Raw genomic sequence first — 22,285 nt, 5'->3', positions numbered from 1 at the left:
AACCATGTCAAATTGATGAACGATTTGGTGCGTGCAAATTGCTGTTTAACTGTTAGGGAGATAGCCGAGGAAGTGTACATAAGTTTTGGATCATGTCAGATAATTTTGACGCATTTTGGGCATGATGTGCAGGGCATCGAAAATTTGTCCCGCGATTGCTGACTGATGAACAGAGACAAATACATGTGGACGTTTGTCAGGAACTCCTGGATCAAGCCAATGCTGACCCATAGTGTCTTAAAACCATCATAACCAGTGATGAAACCTGGGTTTACGGTTATGATGTTAAGACAAAGACCCAGTCTTCTCAGTCGAAAGGTCTGCATTTTCCACAACCAAAGAAAGCTCGCATGTCCAGGTCCAACGTGAAGATCATGCTGGTGTGTTCCTTCGATTGTCAAGGGCTGATTCATTAGAAAAACATCCCTCTAGGTCAAACCGTCAACAAAGATTTCTACTTAAAGGTTATGAAGAGGTTGAGGGTCACAGTGAGCCAAAAGAGGCCAAACAGGTGGAGGAGGAGGACCTGAAGAGGATCCCTAAGGCGGCTTACCAGGCAGGGTTCGAGAGCTGGAAGAAACATTGGTAAAGGTGTGTCGTCAGCCAAGGCATGTACTATGAGGGCGATAAGTTCGATTAAGCTGTATCCATTGAAATAAACAAGTTATAAAATCAGACCTGTCTTTTTTTTGATCACACCTTGTACTTCAATTTTGTTGAACATGTTATCTTTGATGAGGAATTAAAATGCTTTCTCATTTCAGGTTTTGGATGCAAAGAGCGTAAAGATATCACTGCAAGCCTCTGACTACCTCTTTAATATACTTAGCCCTCAGCTTGAATTGAGAGAAGTGGACCAGGTGAGGCCCTTGGTGATGCCTCCCACTGATGACAAACTCACCCTCCCAATGTCTGAATTCCAGCCACTTATTCCTCATCCAGTGAGTAAATAAATAAAGTAAAAAGTTTCCTCTCTTTTAGTGTAAATTGAAGGGATGAGTTCATTTTTGATGGTTGTTTGCATGTAGTGAAGTGGGAATGGTCATAATTTTTATGTAACCCTAGGTTATTGAGATAACTTATAGTAGTATAAGTACAATCATTTTAAGTTCTAGGTTTATATAAAAATAAGTCCTTAAAAATGAGACATGTTTTTCATGAATTTCTTTGAAACTGCATGGTTTGTATAAAAAGTATCAGGGAAAATTTTGTAAAAGTAGATTTATTTCAGAAATCGCTCCAATGCCTCCAAATTCTTCTAAGTACAACCCTTGAGCATCCACCCGTTTGCCAGTGGCTTTTTCACGACTCGAAGGTTCCTTGGCAGGTGGATTCCAGAAGGTCCTTAAGGATAAGCATGCAAACTTCTTTGATGGTACTTGGGATCCGTTGGCGGTGACCTTTGAGGGAGGATTTTGCTTTTGGGAATAGGAAATAGACTGCTGGTGCCAAGTCTAGAATGTTAGGGAATTGGGGAATCGTCACAATGTCGTTGCAGGAAGTCTTTGCAAGCAGATACTCATCTCTGCTTTTGGTCATCCATCAAGACCTTGGGGACAAGTGTAGCGCAGATCTTTCACATCATCAAATTTTCATTGATAATAATAAGCACTGCCATCTTATCAATGCCAATACAATCTGTAATCATGCGCACACTTAACCGATGATCTGAATTCAGCACTTCAAGCACACCCTAGACAAAAGTTGTCGCTGATACTTTAATAGAAATGTTGTACTCCTAATTTTGTCCTGTTTGGTTAGAGGAGATATCATTTCCTTTGATAGAAATGTTGATGATGTAGTGTTAATGAATAAGTGCAGTCCACGAATGAGTAATTGGCTTTTCAGAGGGTCATGGACCGAAGTGAGCTGGAAGCCCACTTGGTGGAGCTGCGGGCCAAGGGCCTCAACGACCGAGGTGTCCTTCGTCGCTTACTTCAGCTCTATTGTCGCCAGGGGAACCTCAAGAGGGCAATGGAAGTGAAAAAGGTGAATGGGGGTGATGGTTATGGTGCATGCGGGATGACCTTAAAATATTCAGAACGCATTGAAAAATATGTCAATTGATAAATAAAATAATTGCATGTGTGCAAAACACTGGCACAGTATAGCATAGAGGGTATTACTCCTTAAGCCATGAATAATCCAGAGAGAGATAAGGCCTGCAATGGTGGAAATTTTACAATTGTTACATGATCCAAACGTGATGGCAAGTAATGAATCAGATGTGGGTTTCAGTAATTAATTTTAATACTTTTTAATGATAGTATATTTTAATATACTCCTTGATCAAAAAGTTCCCGGAATAACCACCGTGTGGCGCTCCCATCGTTCCGATTTGAGTTCTGTTTTTTTTGTTAAATTGGTACATCTGTTGTTGATATTCCCTTTAAATCTTAGTGTCATAACTTGACATTTGCAAAAGTTACGTAGCCAAGAGTACATCTATCTCTGTGTGTGTTGGCGATTTTTTACAATTTCAGAAATGGATTTAAATTTGCAACAACGAACTTGTATTAAATTTTGCGTAAAAAACGGATTTAGTGGCGCACGGACGTTGGAAATGTTGGAAAAGTGTTTCGGCAACGATTCTCTAAAAAAAACGGTCGTTTACCAGTGGCACGAGCGGTTCAGAAGTGGTCGTGAGTCAATCGAAGATGATGAACGCAGTGGCAGACCATCGACATCGAAAGTCGGTGAAAAAATTGATAAAGTAAAAGAAATGTTGGTCAATAACCGCAAATTAACCATCAGAGAAATAGCGGAGGACTTGAACATTGCCTATGGATCCGCCCAAGACATTGTGGTTAATGATTTGGGTTTCCGTCGTGTAGCAGCAAAGTTGGTGCCAAGAGACCTCAATTTCATGCAAAAAAGAGACCGTGTTGACGTCGCAAAAGACATGATTTGCGAGGCTGAATCCGATCCCACATTCATCAAAAGGATCATTACTGGAGACGAGACGTGGGTTTATGAGTACGACACGCAATCCAGACATCAGGCAAGTGAATGGCGTTCACCAAATGAGCCGAGACCAAAAAAACCACGTCGTTTTCAGTCAAAAAAGAAGGCAATGCTGACGGTTTTCATGGATTACAACGGTGTAGTGCATCATGAATTTTTGCCAGAAGGCCAGACAGTAAACAAAGAGTATTATTTGGGCGTTATGAGACGTTTGCGTGAAGCAATTCGCCGAAAGAGACCAGAAATGTGGGCAGAAAACTCGTGGATTTTGCACCATGATAACGCACCGTCGCACAGTGCTATCATTATTCGTAATTTTTTGACGAAAAATGCAACAAATACCATCCAACAGCCACCGAATTCACCTGATTTGGCTCCCTGTGACTTCTTTCTGTTCAATCGAGTTAAAAAACCATTACGGGGAACGCGTTTTAGCAGCCGAGAGGAAGTAATGGAAAAATCGCAGGAAGCACTGATGGACATACCGAAAACCGACCGTAACTTTTGCAAATGTCAAGTTATGACACTAAGATTTAAAGGGAATATCAACAACAGATGTACCAATTTAACAAAAAAAACAGAACTCAAATCGGAACGATGGGAGCGCCACACGGTGGTTATTCCGGGAACTTTTTGATCAAGGTAGTAGTATTATTTTATATAATCTGTGTAAAAAGATGGTATCTGTATTCAAAGAAATGAAATGCATATTTGTCTTTGGAAAAAAATATTTTTCAAAAAGCAGTGAACCCTTTTAGTGCAGCTAGATGTATTGGCTTTTGCATCTCAGGTGAAAAGTGTTGCAGGCCAAAATATCGGCTCAAACGTAAGCCATTTTTTAAATCGCTATAATTTATAACGTTTTTATTACATCTTGCATATTATTTCTCTTATAAAAAAGATGACTTATCTGACTTGTTTAACATGTTTTTTTATTTTCTATTTTAAATTCTTCTGGTAAAATATTAATCTTACACTAATTTTTGCATTGAACTGTTTACATTTGGGGAAGGTCAGTGTAATACTATGCTGTTTTCTTTTGCTGAATGGTCTTTTCACTATGATATCCCACTAAAAAGCTAACCTGTTTAATTCTGCATATTTTTGAATGCCTAATGATTAATCTTTTTTGATGCAAACTGCTCAGACATGGGTGTCATAATGCTAGTGAAAGCATTGTAATACAAACATGTTGCTTTCTTTTACCTTCCGTCCTAGGTAATGATTTGTGCTCTTTGTAATGTGATGACATTGTGAGCATTTCTCATTCTGATAAGGCTTGTTTATTTTGCCGCCATGAGATGGAAAGTGCATTGTAGATAGTATGCAAAGAACACTGTTGGTGCTCTTTTGGCTTTGAGTTTCTGCGCCGTTTTTCCCTTACAAGCATGCAGTTGAATCGAATGAAGGTTTCAAGCAAATATGTATGTTTTTATTTTTGTGTTCATTTTGATTACTTGTAATGGCAATTAAAAGGACTTTGAAAGATACAGTTGATGAATTATTCGGTGAAATACAGGCAATTGCTAAGTGATGATGATTACTCTGAGAAATATGGTGAGAGCGCCCAACTGAGCGATGATATGAATTCAGATTCGGGTGACTCTGACATTGTAATGCAAAGAAAAAAGCCAAGAGGTACAGGGTCCGTACAATAAGTATCGTGACTGGTTCGCTGTAGCCTCAAAGGAGCAGTGGATGGGGGTCCGACCAGTCAGCTCGGTAGAGGGGTCCCCCACCACTCAGGTGCTCTTTAGTTCAGTCGCCTTCGGACATGCGTTGACAAAGGAGGTGGATTTAGGTGACGTGTGATTGTTTGTGGTGTCGTCGCGCCAGCATGGAGCACACCGTCGAGCAACCCTGTGAAGTTTTGCGTTAAACTTGGGAAATCCATGTCGGACACCCTTGAACTCATGAAACAGGCTGATGGGGATGACGCCTTAAGCCGCACAAGAGTTTTAAAGTGGCACAAAATGTTTAAGGAAGGCCGGGAGCTCGTCAAAGATGAGCACCACGTCGGACGCCTGATGACCACTTGAACCGATGCTGAGGTGGCCAAAGTGAAAAATGTTTTGGACACTGACAGGCGTTTAACCATCACCCTTATCAGTGAGGAGACCGGCCTTGCGGAACCAGAACCATCCACACCATTGTATCAGAGGATCTTTGATGAGGAAAGTGTGCGCCAAGCTGGTGCCGAAAGTCTTGAGCGAGGAACAAAAATTGTCGCGGGTGGAAATTTTGCAAGAAATTTGGACTGCATCCAGGAAGATGAAGATTTTCTCGACAATGTTATTACCTCAAAGGGTGGCTCAAAAGGAGCTCAAAGGATATCAGTTTGACTTTATCGAGGCGGTTCAAGCAGTGACAACAAAGACTCTCAACAGTATTCCGGGAACTGACTTCCAGGGGGCTTTTGATGAGTGGTAGATGCGCCGAACTAAATATATCGATGCAGGAGGAATTTGTTTTGAAGATTAATAAGTAATTGTAATGATAACTGCAATAAATTTTGATTTTTGGAACCAGTCCCAGTACTTATTGTACAGACCCCACTTATAGGAAAGATAAGAAAATAATACAATGAGTGATGTGACTGATGTAATTCAACCATCAGGGTTTAACATAATCTCTAATGGCCATGACACCCTGAGCACCAACGCCTTTAATTACGCAGAAATCCCCGGTCCTGAGCACGCACCGCCATCGCCCATTGCAGATCCCTTAGCATTCTTCAACTTGTTTTTCATCCCGCTGCCATGGAATCTGTTTGTACCCAAAACCAACTGGCATTATGTACAGTTCCTGGCCACCCATGAAATATTATCCCCAAGCTTGAGTGAGGCACTGGCAAATTCATATTATCATGCACAGCAACAGAATCTTCTTAGGGAATCATTGCTATTATGCTAAAAATTGTGTTGTTTGTAGTGAAAAATATGAACAGAAATAAAACAGGCCTTATAGATGTGCGTGCAGTGTAGAAAAGTGTGCACAGTATTTGTTAGGCTCACCATAGGAGCAAAATGAACTGTCAAACGATAGTGAAAAAGCCATGATATTACTCCGAGGTAAACTGTACGATTAGACAAAGTGGAACTATGTAGAGGCTGACAAAATGTAATGCCATTCACTAACTCTTCCGCATATATTTATTATTTTTTCCAAATTTATTTTTTTTGTCATTTCTTCAACCTAACAATAGCAGTTTTATTATAAAATTAAAAAAAAATTACTATCGAGTCTAAAAATAAAAATAATAATATTTTTAAAATGCTTTTCAAATTTATAAATTTGTAATAAATTCATAATTTTTTCAAATGAGGCATTACAGTATTATTATTATTAAAAAATTACATTTATATCCAATTTAAAAAAAACGTACATTGATGTATAAAACAATAACTTCAAGATATTTTTTCCCTAAGACAATACATTTTACTAAAAATACTCCACATTTCTCCCTAGCACTGCTTGCGTAAGTTAACTCTGAAACAGTTTAAATTTATTCTCTAGATAAATTTAAATGAATGTCCAAACATTGAACACAATGTATATACAGTGTGCGTTCCAAAAGTATCGCAACTAAATTTCCCGCACCGCTCCTAATGGTTGGAGTGGGATCAAACCAGTTGGAGTAGGTGGGGGGAGACACACTAAGCTTTGCCGCAAAACCAGTCTCAGTGCTCTACAAGCTGTGGAAGTGCCAGGACATCAGTTATTATAAACCACTGCGTGCTGGCCATGTCACGAAAGACCAACCGAGCAGAAATACTCAAGTAAACTTGTGCAGCATATTGAAAATGAACCAGATTATTTAGTCTGCATCATCACTGGTGATGAAACCTGGGTTTTTTAATGCAACCCAAAAAATAAATGCCAAAGCTCTGAGTAGCTCACCAACCAGTCCCCCGAGCCCAAAAAGGCAAGAATGAGCAAACAATGCTCATTGTCTTTTTTGGCATTTAAGGAGTGGTACATTAGGAGTTTGTTCCTCAAGGACAGACAGATAACACTGCTTCATACATGGATGTGCTGGAAAGACTCCAAAAAAGGGTAATCAGGACAAGAAAAGACATTCGCGATACCTGGCAACTATATCACGACAACACACCTTGCCACAACAAGCTACAAGTCCTGGCACTAGGTGCCAATGCTACCCCCCTTAGAGCCATGACGTTGCCCCAGCAGACTTCTTTTTGTTCCCTCTGCAGCCCTGAAAGGAACCCTTTTTTCGTCCATTGAAGAGATCCAATCAGCCGCGAGGAAGACCATTTGAGAGGTCCCCAAAGATGCCTTCCATGACGTGTACCGGTCATGGCAGAGTTGCTGGAAAAAAGTGTAGAGGCCCAAGGACAGTACTTTGAAGAATTTTAAGTGTTTGTGCAAATATGTTCAATAAATTGCTTTAAAAAATAATTGCATCACTTTTGGAACACATGCTGTACCCTGCCCAAATGGTCATTTCCATATTTATTCTGGGCTAATATAATTGTTGATGGATGAGGTTTAGTGACCCATTGGAATAACACTGTAAATGTGCATCTTCTTAAGGTAAAAATGTTGGCCCCAAGACCTCTTGCCTATCCTTCCTGGGGTGTCATGGTTTGGGCTGCATGAAATACTTATGTGGCATCCAGCCAAAAATGGTGGATTATTCAGGTTTCAGTGTGTATTTTTGTTAATACAGTTATCTCTCAATTATCCATGTTATTCTCTCTTGCAATACCTCAAAATTTTGATAAAATCACAATTGTTTAGGTAATTAAATGCTTTGACACTTCTACAGCAAGGACTTCCACACCAAACTCACTGTAAATTCTCTGACCCCAAAGCATAAACTGTTTGAGGATTACGCCTTTGGAGTCTAAAAAGAGTCTTAAAAGATGAAGACGACTTATTTTTGGAACAGAAAAAGAGCTGTGTATGCACTGTAAATGTGCTGACAAAATATTATCTAGCCTTAATTTTTCCTACAGAATACCAATCCCGGGACAGTGTGTGGTAGTTTTTTCAACTGTCAATTCTTGGTGTGCAATGTGATCAGTTCTTTTCAATTATTGTTTTAAGGAGATGGAATTGGCGGGTCATTCCTTTTCACCCGGAATGCTTTCATCGCTGCTTGATTTGCTGACACAAAATAATGAACTTCAAAAAGCCAAGGACCTCTTCCTTCGACTGACAACTGACCATGCAGAATTTGTGATTGATGAGTATAAGGTCATCGATTTGGCAACTCTGATGTGCAGAAAAGGCCAGGTCAATGGTAAGGCATCAAAAATAATGTGTCATATATCTCAACTTACTGAATAGTCATGCTCTTTAGCTTCTTGTTTTCTAATGCTTGCAAGTTTCCTGGGTTGCATTCTAACCCTTGATTTACCCAGTGTTTATCATCCACAGTTTATCATTATTCACATTTATTGCTTAGTTATTCTTTTTGCCATTCCATTTCATTTTATTCTTATTTGTTCCTATTGGGACACACTACACATCTTGTCACATCACAGCTATTGTCAGCTCTCTCTGGACGCCCCAGCACGTCAACATCAGATGAAAAAGATGAAACAGTAAAGAAAATATTTTGATAAATCATCGAATCACTATTTGAGAAGTGCTGAGGATGTTGGCATATTAGTTGGCCTGTGCCATATCATATTTTTGGATATTTTGGCCATGTAACATGTGCCAGCAAAGTTAGTTCTGAAACTGGTTAATTTTGACCAGAAGAACCATCGCATGAGCATCGCTCAGGAGCTGTTGAAAGGCGTCAATGATGATCCTGATTTGCTCAAAAGGGTGATAAGTGGTGGCAAATCATGGGTATATGGTTATGATGTCGAAACCAAAGCCCAATCGTCCCAATAGAAGAACCCAAGACATTCAAGACCGAAAAAAGCACGCCAAGTGCGATGAAATGTCAAGGTTTTGCTCACTGTTTTCTTCAATTACCGTGGCATACTGAATCAGGAGTTCTTACTACAAGGTGGTACGGTCAATAAGGGATATTACCTTGAAGTAATGTACCGTTTGGGAGAAGCAATACGAAAAAAATGTCCGGAATTGTGGGGAAAGAATTCATGGCTTTTGCTTCATGATAATGCACCTGCTCACTTATCATTGCTTGTGAGAGATTTTTGAGCCAAAAACAACACCACAATCATGCCTCAGCCACTATTTTCACCGGATTTGGTCCCCTGCAACTTTTTCCTGTTCCCAGAACTTAAGAGGCCTATGAATGGATGGAAATTTGCAACGATTGAGGAGATAAAGACAGCATTGCTGGAAGAGCTCAAGGCCGTACCAAAAATTGCTTATCAGAATTGCTTCGAGGGTTGGAAAAAGCATTGATACATGTGTATTATATCTGGGGGGAAAACTTTGAAAGAGACAACTTGAATATTGAAGAATAAATAAATATTTTTTTCATAAAAATATAAAGTCACCTTTCTTTTTAAACACACCTCGTATATATACCATGGTACACAGGTCATCACCCTCATGCAAACAAGAATTTCACTCTATCCTTTCTTGCTTGGACTTACATGAAAAATGAATTAAGAAGCATTTGTTCACAAGAGCACCATTCCCCATAACTTGATGCCACAAGAGATGCACATGTACTCTAATGGGATGAGTGATGCTGTGCAACAATGCCATGTGAATATGCACTTCTATCTCAGGTGCCAAATGGGTAAGGCGGCATGATTATGTGTGTGTGTGTGTGTGTGTGTGTGTGAATGTTGGCCAAATTGAGCCACCAGGATGGAACTCATCCAAATGACTAGTTATGCAGCTAAAGGATAAAATGCTAAAAGTTAAAGCATTTCAGATATTAATTAGAATTACAATTACTCACCTACAAAAATAAAGTGAGCTGTCAATTGAAAATAATTGTGTCCATTTTCTACTGTTTAAAATATATCATTTAAGTTGATCAAAAGTAAGCCTGAAAATCAGCCGCAGTAAAAATCAAAGTTAACCTAAAATCTTAAGGGACAAAATACAAATATTCAAAGAAAGCGACATTTTGCCCCTCCTTTCCAGTAAAGATTATACTACTGCCTCAGGGTGTGCAATCTAGCTGCACTGTCTCTCAATGTGGGGTGGATAGGTCAAAGGTTGTGACAAAAACAGAGATATCTAGGTACAAATTAGTAGGGACACTGGAATGCATCTCATAATCATAGGTGGGGGTCTTGACTATGTTAAAATGTGTTTAGTACCAGGTTTCTCAGAACATGTGCCCAAGTCCCAGAGTTGCCCCCCCCCCCCTGGTTGGTGGATCCTCTGAATGAATAATAAATGGTGAATTCAAAGACAACCCTTCCGTAACTTTTTAATTTGAGGTCCCTGGCCATTCTTTTTTATTGTCAGATGGTGTGAAACTTCTGCAGAGGCATGCTGAAAGCACTAAGGTGAGGTCTGGGCCAATGTTTGAAAGAAACCTTGTGAATCTCCTCCTCGCCGCTCATCAGGGGTGCCAGCTAAGGGAAGAGAGGGGGGAGGGCAATGCTTGGACGCCTGCAACACTTATGAATGAGCTCATCCGCTTGGGCTATGTTATGCAGCCTGCTCCTGCATCTATGAAGACTAAACTGAAAGATATCTGTGGGTGAGTGTCACATAATATGCTAGATGTTTCTCTGGACATTTTTAATTACTTTAATTGAATAAATAGGGGACATGGTAGTCCAGGGGTAGAATGTTAGACTACTGACCAGAGGGCCAGGTTTGATTCCCAGGTAAGTCCCTCCGGGCACCCTTGGCATCACCCAAGCTGTGTGATTTTTTGGGTACCTGGGAAGCCATAACCAGCACAGGGAAAGGATCTGGCCCACCTACCCCGATGTGTGAATTTCACACGTCGTCGGGCTTAGTTCTGTGTGAACTCTTTAACATTACCTACCAAACTGACCTTCAGGTTGATTACTGTGTTTATGGTTTTAATTGAGTAAATGTCGCACGTACATGATATATTTAAAAGATAAAATATGTATATTTTAGAAAGAATATTGTACTGAAAAATTCCATCAGCATGAAAATGTGCCCGGGAAATGGGAATGTTGGGAGGTAGCTCACCAGACATCACGGGGGCCAAATGTTTTGACTTGCAGCGAGTCACTGCTAAGCTTCGGCTTGTCACACTGGTATAACAATCCAAAAATTTTAATACAAACATTAATAGGTAAAAGTACACCTTAAAATGTCTTACACTTGGATGGTTTTCAAGTGAGGGAGTATAATTAATTGTCCCAATTCCTATTTTTAAGTCTCCCAGCATTTTCTGGTAATAAACTGAAGAGGACACATATCTAAATTACGAGGGTCATCCGGAAAGTAGTACCCGTTCGTGAAATAAAAAGACAAAAGTAAATATTAACAAACATAAAAAATTTTATTTGAAAGAGGATACTTTAAACTACTTCTCAACATAATCTCCAAGCAAATTAAGGCATTTGTCATAACGTGTGACAAGTTTCTGTATTCCTGCTGCATAGTCCTTCGCCGCCAGCTCATTGAGATACGCGAGGGACCCATCTTGCACAAATTTTTGCATAATGCAGATGGTGTTTAACAATTTCATGAACAATTGTTCGAGAAACATTGGGAAAATGCTCACAGATGTCATCAATTGTGACGCGCCGATCGTTCCTCACGAATTCGTCAACTGAGCTCACCAGTTGGTCTGTAATGACAGACGGTCTCCCCGAACGCTCATCGTCGTGTGTGTTCCCCCTCCCCATGTTGAAGTTGCGACACCACCGCCGAACAGACGACTCGTCCATTACATTGTCTCCATACACCTCCTTTAATTGGCGATGAATATCACATGGGCGAACGTTTCTTGCATTGAGGAATTTAATCACTGCCCTCACTTCACAACTGGCGGCGTTCTCAATTTTTTTAAACATTGTAAACAATCACAGAAACAACACAGGCAATGCTAGCGTCACGCAACTTGGCTCAGAGAAGGCAGACAAGCCACTGAAGCTATCTGACCTCGTCCAGCGGCTACTCGCGTCGTCAGCACTTCATGCGGCACGAACGGGTACTACTTTCCGGATGACTCTCGTATTTAAACCCGACCCACATTAAAAATGTCAATGTCTCCATTTGTTAACCTCAGCAATTTCATTTATTGGTTTTGACTGTGGGCATTAGATGCACTTCTGACTGGTGGTAGAAGTAATGTATGCCAAAAGTGCCGACCCAAAGTCTCAAAAGTATTCTAACCTAAATAAAACTTCTATTTAGATTGTCCTTGCTCATGCATGCAAATACACCTCTGGCATTTAGTGTATATATGTTGTACTTATGTATTCATCCTCTCATAATTCTTCCCAAAAGGTTTTTGGGAGAAAAATGTCTGCTCGTGCAGGTGGGTAATTAGGCCATGTATCTCATGTATTCCTTGAAACATAACCCAGACACGCCTGCCCTCACCACTTGTGAATAGGCGAGTAGTCATTACTTTGTTTAACAAGTGAATTACATCCAGTACCTTGTAATCATTACCTTTTTTTTCTATCGAGATGAAAAAAGTAACTTTGTAATTTCAGTCACATTTTTTTGAGAACACGACCGAGGTTCGCTTGGTCTTCTTCTGTATCTTCTGTGCTGTTCTGTTGATTTTGCTTTGGAAGAGTTTCATGGGATGGCAACCGTGGAAGCCTTGCCTCTCCTGCTGCCAGGCATGCCACAATGATTGATTGGGCCGAGTCTCGTAGTTTTCAGGACTCAGTTTCACTGTGCTATCCATCTTAAAAATCAATAATTAATAATTGAGGTGGTTGCCTTCCTTAATGGTGTTTTTAACGTGACACCACTCAATGACCCCCCCTCTGGGGTTATACGCCTTTGCAGTGGCCTCACTGAGGAACATGCTGCACTGCCAACTTTGACCCATCTTGCATGGGTGACTCTACCAGGTGTCATTGTCATTGCTCCTGCCAGTGTAGCTCTAGGGGACTTTTGAATGCCATTCCACCACTCCAAGGTTGTAGCCAATGGGGTGGGATTATGGCATAAATATTGTTAGAAGGAAGTATGTCAAAAACTGAAGACTTACTGAATGATGCCAGTGCATTTTTACAGTGGTATTTTTTTTCTTTCTTTTTAAAAATAATTTATCATATTTGATGCCTTGTTTTACTCAAAAAAGTCCACTAGGTAAAAATTTCTGTTCACAGTTTCTCTCAGATAGTGTAAATGTCTTTAGAAGCTTGTTTAAAACAGATACACTCTGGATGAAACAAGTGCATCCATGAGTACTCGTTTCCTTCCTTTTTACTAAGTAATAATTTCATTGTTTTTGCTATCGATCTTTTACAGCAGAGAAGTGCATTGGTGACAACTTCATCCTATGGTTTCACCAAATTGGCATTAATATCGTTAGAAGCATGTCTAAAAACAGTCTTCGGGTGAAATAAAAGCATTTTTCAAGTATTTATGTTCATTGCTTGCTCTGTGGTTTCTCCAATGTTTAATAAATACAATGAAATAGTTTTGAAACAAATAAAGACTGGCAGAAAAAATGTATGCTAAGAATTTTTCTATGCTTTCTCCCTATTAAATAACTATTTTATAGGCATTTTTGTGTTATTTTAAACGAGAAATGTCCAGAATGTATGAATTTCACTTAACATTTTATCCGATTGAAGATAAATATTGTTTGAAACAATACAAAAAACAAAGGATTTCTTGACTAAATAAATTCATTTTTGTATGTTTTCCTTTCATTTTATCCTGATTTTATTGCTTTCTTTCATATCGAAACAAAATGACATTGGCGAACACAAACATAGATAGAATTGTAAAAAGGGTATTGACAATTATGATATTCCAAACTTTCTGGTATATAAACCACTTTCTGCAAATACGAGGAACTTTCAGTGAGATTTCATGGTAACATTAGGGTCCATAAAAAGTGCTATGCATTTATTAAACTCAATCTAATCAGAACAGAGCTTCAAAAAATAGTCTCCCTAAAATCCCTGAAGAAATATAATCCTAGGAACTGCCATATTTGATCTATTTTTTTGTTGGAAATATGACTGTGCTTAGTCCTCTAGAAGTAATGATTATAATTCTGCTTAAATCATTTAGTTTCTCTTTTACTATAATATTTTAAAGAAAATAAACGATAAATATATACATATAAACATCCATACACACATCTTTGAATTTGGATAAGGCACAGTATTATGCAATACACTAGGCACTAGAAGGCATAAAAGTTAGTTACGTGACATTTTTTCAACTTTGAGATAGTCCTCATTCATACCGAGAAATTGAGATAGGATTTTGATGTTTTGCTTTATTGTATAGAAATAGTCTAACGAGTAGAAATTTCAGGTGACAGGAAGTTGAGGGATGTGATTTTTTCAACAAAGACTGTATAATGATGGTTCTGTTTTTGTACGTATAGTACAATTTACAATTAGACACAAATATACAAATAGACAATAGTACTATTTCCTATTCTTGAGAGTGAAATTTATTTCCTATTCTCAGAAGTGAAATTCTCCCTCAAAAGACACCACCACAAGTGCCACCAAAGAAGCTTGCAGGCATACCCTTAAGGACCTTACAGAATCCACCTACCAAGGAACATTTGAAGAGTGGAAAAGCCACTGGAACAATTTCGTTTATACTCAAGGGTTTACTTTGAAGAATTTTCAGGCATTGCGGCAACATCTAAAATAAATATAAATTTCTGAAACTTTTCCTGACACTTTTTATGCAAACCATGCCTGTGTGATATAAATAATAATGAATATTTTTTCATCTCCCACATTGCTTAGTTATGTCGTTGAAAATTCAGATAGAATGAAAAGCAAAACATGTTCAAAGTGAAAAGAATTTCTTTAAATCATTTATTACAAAAGTTTTGTTTATATTCTGCATTCCCGTCAATACTTGCAGGTGCCAACAGCAAGCCACTGCAGTTGGTGAAGGGGAGAAGGCTCGGAACAGAACAATGAAGAGGAAGAGCTGATCAATGCCAGTGATTCACCAGAGCACGGGGAGCAAGAGTCAGACATGGCAGCAGTCGACTATGCCCCATCAGCTGGGCAGAACAAGTCTAGGAAGAGAAAGAACAACACATGACAATGGGTGTGGGTAACAATGGCTATGGGGACAAGCACACACTTAATTCGGGGCATGAGGAATCATGTGCTCTTGCCATCCATTTTTTTTACATGTGGGAAGTTTCAATGGATTGACAATAGGTAACATCCGACTTGTTGGGGACAATACTTATTGGTTGTGATTTTGCGAAAGACAGCATTTTGGAACAATATTTGGGGTCCTAGCATTTATAATGTAAACGGTAGGACTTTGTGAGGGAATGTATATGTGGTAGCCAAGAGAACCAAATAATTGGTTTTATAAGAGGAGGATGTAAACTTATAAGACACAAAAATTTACTGCAAATAACCAAGATGCTATTGTCCCCATATGCTGAGTCCCAAGGCAGTGAGGCTGTCAACACAGTTAGCACTTGGCCTTGTGCATTCCTTAAACCTGTCCACACACACTGAATCAATTCTGAACATCATCAATCCATATCAGTTTGACAATGAGGAGTAAATTGTACTATACGTACAAAAACAGAACCATCATTATACAGTCTTTGTTGAAAAAATCACATCCCTCAACTTCCTGTCACCTGAAATTTCTACTCGTTAGACTATTTCTATACAATAAAGCAAAACATCAAAATCCTATCTCAATTTCTCGGTATGAATGAGGACTATCTCAAAGTTGAAAAAATGTCACGTAACTAACTTTTATGCCTTCTAGTGCCTAGTGTATTGCATAATACTGTGCCTTATCCAAATTCAAAGATGTGTGTATGGATGTTTATATGTATATATTTATCGTTTATTTTCTTTAAAATATTATAGTAAAAGAGAAACTAAATGATTTAAGCAGAATTATAATCATTACTTCTAGAGGACTAAGCACAGTCATATTTCCAACAAAAAAATAGATCAAATATGGCAGTTCCTAGGATTATATTTCTTCAGGGATTTTAGGGAGACTATTTTTTGAAGCTCTGTTCTGATTAGATTGAGTTTAATAAATGCATAGCACTTTTTATGGACCCTAATGTTACCATGAAATCTCACTGAAAGTTCCTCGTATTTGCAGAAAGTGGTTTATATACCAGAAAGTTTGGAATATCATAATTGTCAATACCCTTTTTACAATTCTATCTATGTTTGTGTTCGCCAATGTCATTTTGTTTCGATATGAAAGAAAGCAATAAAATCAGGATAAAATGAAAGGAAAACATACAAAAATGAATTTATTTAGTCAAGAAATCCTTTGTTTTTTGTATTGTTTCAAACAATATTTATCTTCAATCGGATAAAATGTTAAGTGAAATTCATACATTCTGGACATTTCTCGTTTAAAATAACACAAAAATGCCTATAAAATAGTTATTTAATAGGGAGAAAGCATAGAAAAATTCTTAGCATACATTTTTTCTGCCAGTCTTTATTTGTTTCAAAACTATTTCATTGTATTTATTAAACATTGGAGAAACCACAGAGCAAGCAATGAACATAAATACTTGAAAAATGCTTTTATTTCACCCGAAGACTGTTTTTAGACATGCTTCTAACGATATTAATGCCAATTTGGTGAAACCATAGGATGAAGTTGTCACCAATGCACTTCTCTGCTGTAAAAGATCGATAGCAAAAACAATGAAATTATTACTTAGTAAAAAGGAAGGAAACGAGTACTCATGGATGCACTTGTTTCATCCAGAGTGTATCTGTTTTAAACAAGCTTCTAAAGACATTTACACTATCTGAGAGAAACTGTGAACAGAAATTTTTACCTAGTGGACTTTTTTGAGTAAAACAAGGCATCAAATATGATAAATTATTTTTAAAAAGAAAGAAAAAAAATACCACTGTAAAAATGCACTGGCATCATTCAGTAAGTCTTCAGTTTTTGACATACTTCCTTCTAACAATATTTATGCCATAATCCCACCCCATTGGCTACAACCTTGGAGTGGTGGAATGGCATTCAAAAGTCCCCTAGAGCTACACTGGCAGGAGCAATGACAATGACACCTGGTAGAGTCACCCATGCAAGATGGGTCAAAGTTGGCAGTGCAGCATGTTCCTCAGTGAGGCCACTGCAAAGGCGTATAACCCCAGAGGGGGGGTCATTGAGTGGTGTCACGTTAAAAACACCATTAAGGAAGGCAACCACCTCAATTATTAATTATTGATTTTTAAGATGGATAGCACAGTGAAACTGAGTCCTGAAAACTACGAGACTCGGCCCAATCAATCATTGTGGCATGCCTGGCAGCAGGAGAGGCAAGGCTTCCACGGTTGCCATCCCATGAAACTCTTCCAAAGCAAAATCAACAGAACAGCACAGAAGATACAGAAGAAGACCAAGCGAACCTCGGTCGTGTTCTCAAAAAAATGTGACTGAAATTACAAAGTTACTTTTTTCATCTCGATAGAAAAAAAAGGTAATGATTACAAGGTACTGGATGTAATTCACTTGTTAAACAAAGTAATGACTACTCGCCTATTCACAAGTGGTGAGGGCAGGCGTGTCTGGGTTATGTTTCAAGGAATACATGAGATACATGGCCTAATTACCCACCTGCACGAGCAGACATTTTTCTCCCAAAAACCTTTTGGGAAGAATTATGAGAGGATGAATACATAAGTACAACATATATACACTAAATGCCAGAGGTGTATTTGCATGCATGAGCAAGGACAATCTAAATAGAAGTTTTATTTAGGTTAGAATACTTTTGAGACTTTGGGTCGGCACTTTTGGCATACATTACTTCTACCACCAGTCAGAAGTGCATCTAATGCCCACAGTCAAAACCAATAAATGAAATTGCTGAGGTTAACAAATGGAGACATTGACATTTTTAATGTGGGTCGGGTTTAAATACGAGAGTCATCCGGAAAGTAGTACCCGTTCGTGCCGCATGAAGTGCTGACGACGCGAGTAGCCGCTGGACGAGGTCAGATAGCTTCAGTGGCTTGTCTGCCTTCTCTGAGCCAAGTTGCGTGACGCTAGCATTGCCTGTGTTGTTTCTGTGATTGTTTACAATGTTTAAAAAAATTGAGAACGCCGCCAGTTGTGAAGTGAGGGCAGTGATTAAATTCCTCAATGCAAGAAACGTTCGCCCATGTGATATTCATCGCCAATTAAAGGAGGTGTATGGAGACAATGTAATGGACGAGTCGTCTGTTCGGCGGTGGTGTCGCAACTTCAACATGGGGAGGGGGAACACACACGACGATGAGCGTTCGGGGAGACCGTCTGTCATTACAGACCAACTGGTGAGCTCAGTTGACGAATTCGTGAGGAACGATCGGCGCGTCACAATTGATGACATCTGTGAGCATTTTCCCAATGTTTCTCGAACAATTGTTCATGAAATTGTTAAACACCATCTGCATTATGCAAAAATTTGTGCAAGATGGGTCCCTCGCGTATCTCAATGAGCTGGCGGCGAAGGACTATGCAGCAGGAATACAGAAACTTGTCACACGTTATGACAAATGCCTTAATTTGCTTGGAGATTATGTTGAGAAGTAGTTTAAAGTATCCTCTTTCAAATAAAATTTTTTATGTTTGTTAATATTTACTTTTGTCTTTTTATTTCACGAACGGGTACTACTTTCCGGATGACCCTCGTAATTTAGATATGTGTCCTCTTCAGTTTATTACCAGAAAATGCTGGGAGACTTAAAAATAGGAATTGGGACAATTAATTATACTCCCTCACTTGAAAACCATCCAAGTGTAAGACATTTTAAGGTGTACTTTTACCTATTAATGTTTGTATTAAAATTTTTGGATTGTTATACCAGTGTGACAAGCCGAAGCTTAGCAGTGACTCGCTGCAAGTCAAAACATTTGGCCCCCGTGATGTCTGGTGAGCTACCTCCCAACATTCCCATTTCCCGGGCACATTTTCATGCTGATGGAATTTTTCAGTACAATATTCTTTCTAAAATATACATATTTTATCTTTTAAATATATCATGTACGTGCGACATTTACTCAATTAAAACCATAAACACAGTAATCAACCTGAAGGTCAGTTTGGTAGGTAATGTTAAAGAGTTCACACAGAACTAAGCCCGACGACGTGTGAAATTCACACATCGGGGTAGGTGGGCCAGATCCTTTCCCTGTGCTGGTTATGGCTTCCCAGGTACCCAAAAAATCACACAGCTTGGGTGATGCCAAGGGTGCCCGGAGGGACTTACCTGGGAATCAAACCTGGCCCTCTGGTCAGTAGTCTAACATTCTACCCCTGGACTACCATGTCCCCTATTTATTCAATTAAAGTAATTAAAAATGTCCAGAGAAACATCTAGCATATTATGTGACACTCACCCACAGATATCTTTCAGTTTAGTCTTCATAGATGCAGGAGCAGGCTGCATAACATAGCCCAAGCGGATGAGCTCATTCATAAGTGTTGCAGGCGTCCAAGCATTGCCCTCCCCCCTCTCTTCCCTTAGCTGGCACCCCTGATGAGCGGCGAGGAGGAGATTCACAAGGTTTCTTTCAAACATTGGCCCAGACCTCACCTTAGTGCTTTCAGCATGCCTCTGCAGAAGTTTCACACCATCTGACAATAAAAAAGAATGGCCAGGGACCTCAAATTAAAAAGTTACGGAAGGGTTGTCTTTGAATTCACCATTTATTATTCATTCAGAGGATCCACCAACCAGGGGGGGGGGGCAACTCTGGGACTTGGGCACATGTTCTGAGAAACCTGGTACTAAACACATTTTAACATAGTCAAGACCCCCACCTATGATTATGAGATGCATTCCAGTGTCCCTACTAATTTGTACCTAGATATCTCTGTTTTTGTCACAACCTTTGACCTATCCACCCCACATTGAGAGACAGTGCAGCTAGATTGCACACCCTGAGGCAGTAGTATAATCTTTACTGGAAAGGAGGGGCAAAATGTCGCTTTCTTTGAATATTTGTATTTTGTCCCTTAAGATTTTAGGTTAACTTTGATTTTTACTGCGGCTGATTTTCAGGCTTACTTTTGATCAACTTAAATGATATATTTTAAACAGTAGAAAATGGACACAATTATTTTCAATTGACAGCTCACTTTATTTTTGTAGGTGAGTAATTGTAATTCTAATTAATATCTGAAATGCTTTAACTTTTAGCATTTTATCCTTTAGCTGCATAACTAGTCATTTGGATGAGTTCCATCCTGGTGGCTCAATTTGGCCAACATTCACACACACACACACACACACACACACATAATCATGCCGCCTTACCCATTTGGCACCTGAGATAGAAGTGCATATTCACATGGCATTGTTGCACAGCATCACTCATCCCATTAGAGTACATGTGCATCTCTTGTGGCATCAAGTTATGGGGAATGGTGCTCTTGTGAACAAATGCTTCTTAATTCATTTTTCATGTAAGTCCAAGCAAGAAAGGATAGAGTGAAATTCTTGTTTGCATGAGGGTGATGACCTGTGTACCATGGTATATATACGAGGTGTGTTTAAAAAGAAAGGTGACTTTATATTTTTATGAAAAAAATATTTATTTATTCTTCAATATTCAAGTTGTCTCTTTCAAAGTTTTCCCCCCAGATATAATACACATGTATCAATGCTTTTTCCAACCCTCGAAGCAATTCTGATAAGCAATTTTTGGTACGGCCTTGAGCTCTTCCAGCAATGCTGTCTTTATCTCCTCAATCGTTGCAAATTTCCATCCATTCATAGGCCTCTTAAGTTCTGGGAACAGGAAAAAGTTGCAGGGGACCAAATCCGGTGAAAATAGTGGCTGAGGCATGATTGTGGTGTTGTTTTTGGCTCAAAAATCTCTCACAAGCAATGATAAGTGAGCAGGTGCATTATCATGAAGCAAAAGCCATGAATTCTTTCCCCACAATTCCGGACATTTTTTTCGTATTGCTTCTCCCAAACGGTACATTACTTCAAGGTAATATCCCTTATTGACCGTACCACCTTGTAGTAAGAACTCCTGATTCAGTATGCCACGGTAATTGAAGAAAACAGTGAGCAAAACCTTGACATTTCATCGCACTTGGCGTGCTTTTTTCGGTCTTGAATGTCTTGGGTTCTTCTATTGGGACGATTGGGCTTTGGTTTCGACATCATAACCATATACCCATGATTTGCCACCACTTATCACCCTTTTGAGCAAATCAGGATCATCATTGACGCCTTTCAACAGCTCCTGAGCGATGCTCATGCGATGGTTCTTCTGGTCAAAATTAACCAGTTTCAGAACTAACTTTGCTGGCACATGTTACATGGCCAAAATATCCAAAAATATGATATGGCACAGGCCAACTAATATGCCAACATCCTCAGCACTTCTCAAATAGTGATTCGATGATTTATCAAAATATTTTCTTTACTGTTTCATCTTTTTCATCTGATGTTGACGTGCTGGGGCGTCCAGAGAGAGCTGACAATAGCTGTGATGTGACAAGATGTGTAGTGTGTCCCAATAGGAACAAATAAGAATAAAATGAAATGGAATGGCAAAAAGAATAACTAAGCAATAAATGTGAATAATGATAAACTGTGGATGATAAACACTGGGTAAATCAAGGGTTAGAATGCAACCCAGGAAACTTGCAAGCATTAGAAAACAAGAAGCTAAAGAGCATGACTATTCAGTAAGTTGAGATATATGACACATTATTTTTGATGCCTTACCATTGACCTGGCCTTTTCTGCACATCAGAGTTGCCAAATCGATGACCTTATACTCATCAATCACAAATTCTGCATGGTCAGTTGTCAGTCGAAGGAAGAGGTCCTTGGCTTTTTGAAGTTCATTATTTTGTGTCAGCAAATCAAGCAGCGATGAAAGCATTCCGGGTGAAAAGGAATGACCCGCCAATTCCATCTCCTTAAAACAATAATTGAAAAGAACTGATCACATTGCACACCAAGAATTGACAGTTGAAAAAACTACCACACACTGTCCCGGGATTGGTATTCTGTAGGAAAAATTAAGGCTAGATAATATTTTGTCAGCACATTTACAGTGCATACACAGCTCTTTTTCTGTTCCAAAAATAAGTCGTCTTCATCTTTTAAGACTCTTTTTAGACTCCAAAGGCGTAATCCTCAAACAGTTTATGCTTTGGGGTCAGAGAATTTACAGTGAGTTTGGTGTGGAAGTCCTTGCTGTAGAAGTGTCAAAGCATTTAATTACCTAAACAATTGTGATTTTATCAAAATTTTGAGGTATTGCAAGAGAGAAT

General features: G+C 39.0%; 2 protein-coding genes across 4 annotated transcripts in view; one reads left to right on the top strand and one right to left on the bottom strand.

Annotated features, from left to right (window-relative positions):
- LOC139700711 (leucine-rich PPR motif-containing protein, mitochondrial-like) overlaps positions 1-14,976 on the top strand; it is a 38,917-nt gene extending 23,941 nt beyond the window's left edge. Inside the window, exons 9-13 of the mRNA XM_071599145.1 lie at positions 765-941; positions 1,849-1,989; positions 8,035-8,230; positions 10,342-10,579; positions 14,893-14,976. Of these exons, the coding sequence (XP_071455246.1) occupies positions 765-941; positions 1,849-1,989; positions 8,035-8,230; positions 10,342-10,579; positions 14,893-14,965 (825 nt within the window). The 3' untranslated portion in view covers positions 14,966-14,976. The remainder of the gene's footprint in view (positions 1-764; positions 942-1,848; positions 1,990-8,034; positions 8,231-10,341; positions 10,580-14,892) is intronic.
- Positions 14,942-21,896, bottom strand: LOC139700712 (uncharacterized). 3 transcript variants are annotated; one of them, XM_071599147.1, is made up of 3 exons: positions 21,732-21,896; positions 19,384-19,621; positions 14,942-15,052 (listed from the first exon to the last, which is right to left on the bottom strand). In XM_071599147.1, exons 1-3 carry the CDS (start codon positions 21,889-21,891, stop codon positions 15,034-15,036), a joined length of 417 nt encoding a protein of 138 aa, XP_071455248.1. In that variant the 5' UTR covers positions 21,892-21,896; the 3' UTR covers positions 14,942-15,033. The 3 variants fall into 3 exon arrangements, with proteins under 3 accessions (XP_071455248.1, XP_071455247.1, XP_071455249.1); XM_071599146.1 differs by lacking the exon at positions 14,942-15,052 and adding an exon at positions 16,461-16,663; XM_071599148.1 differs by lacking the exon at positions 14,942-15,052 and adding an exon at positions 16,461-16,660.
- Between the last annotated feature and the right edge of the window lie 389 nt (positions 21,897-22,285).

Source organism: Hetaerina americana, unplaced genomic scaffold (assembly GCF_022747635.1).
Source record: "Hetaerina americana unplaced genomic scaffold, ioHetAmer1.1.p SCAF_107, whole genome shotgun sequence".
NCBI classification, from domain to species: domain Eukaryota; kingdom Metazoa; phylum Arthropoda; class Insecta; order Odonata; family Calopterygidae; genus Hetaerina; species Hetaerina americana.
The sequence above is the reverse complement of the archived record's forward strand: the minus strand, read 5'-3'. Positions and strand labels throughout refer to the sequence as shown.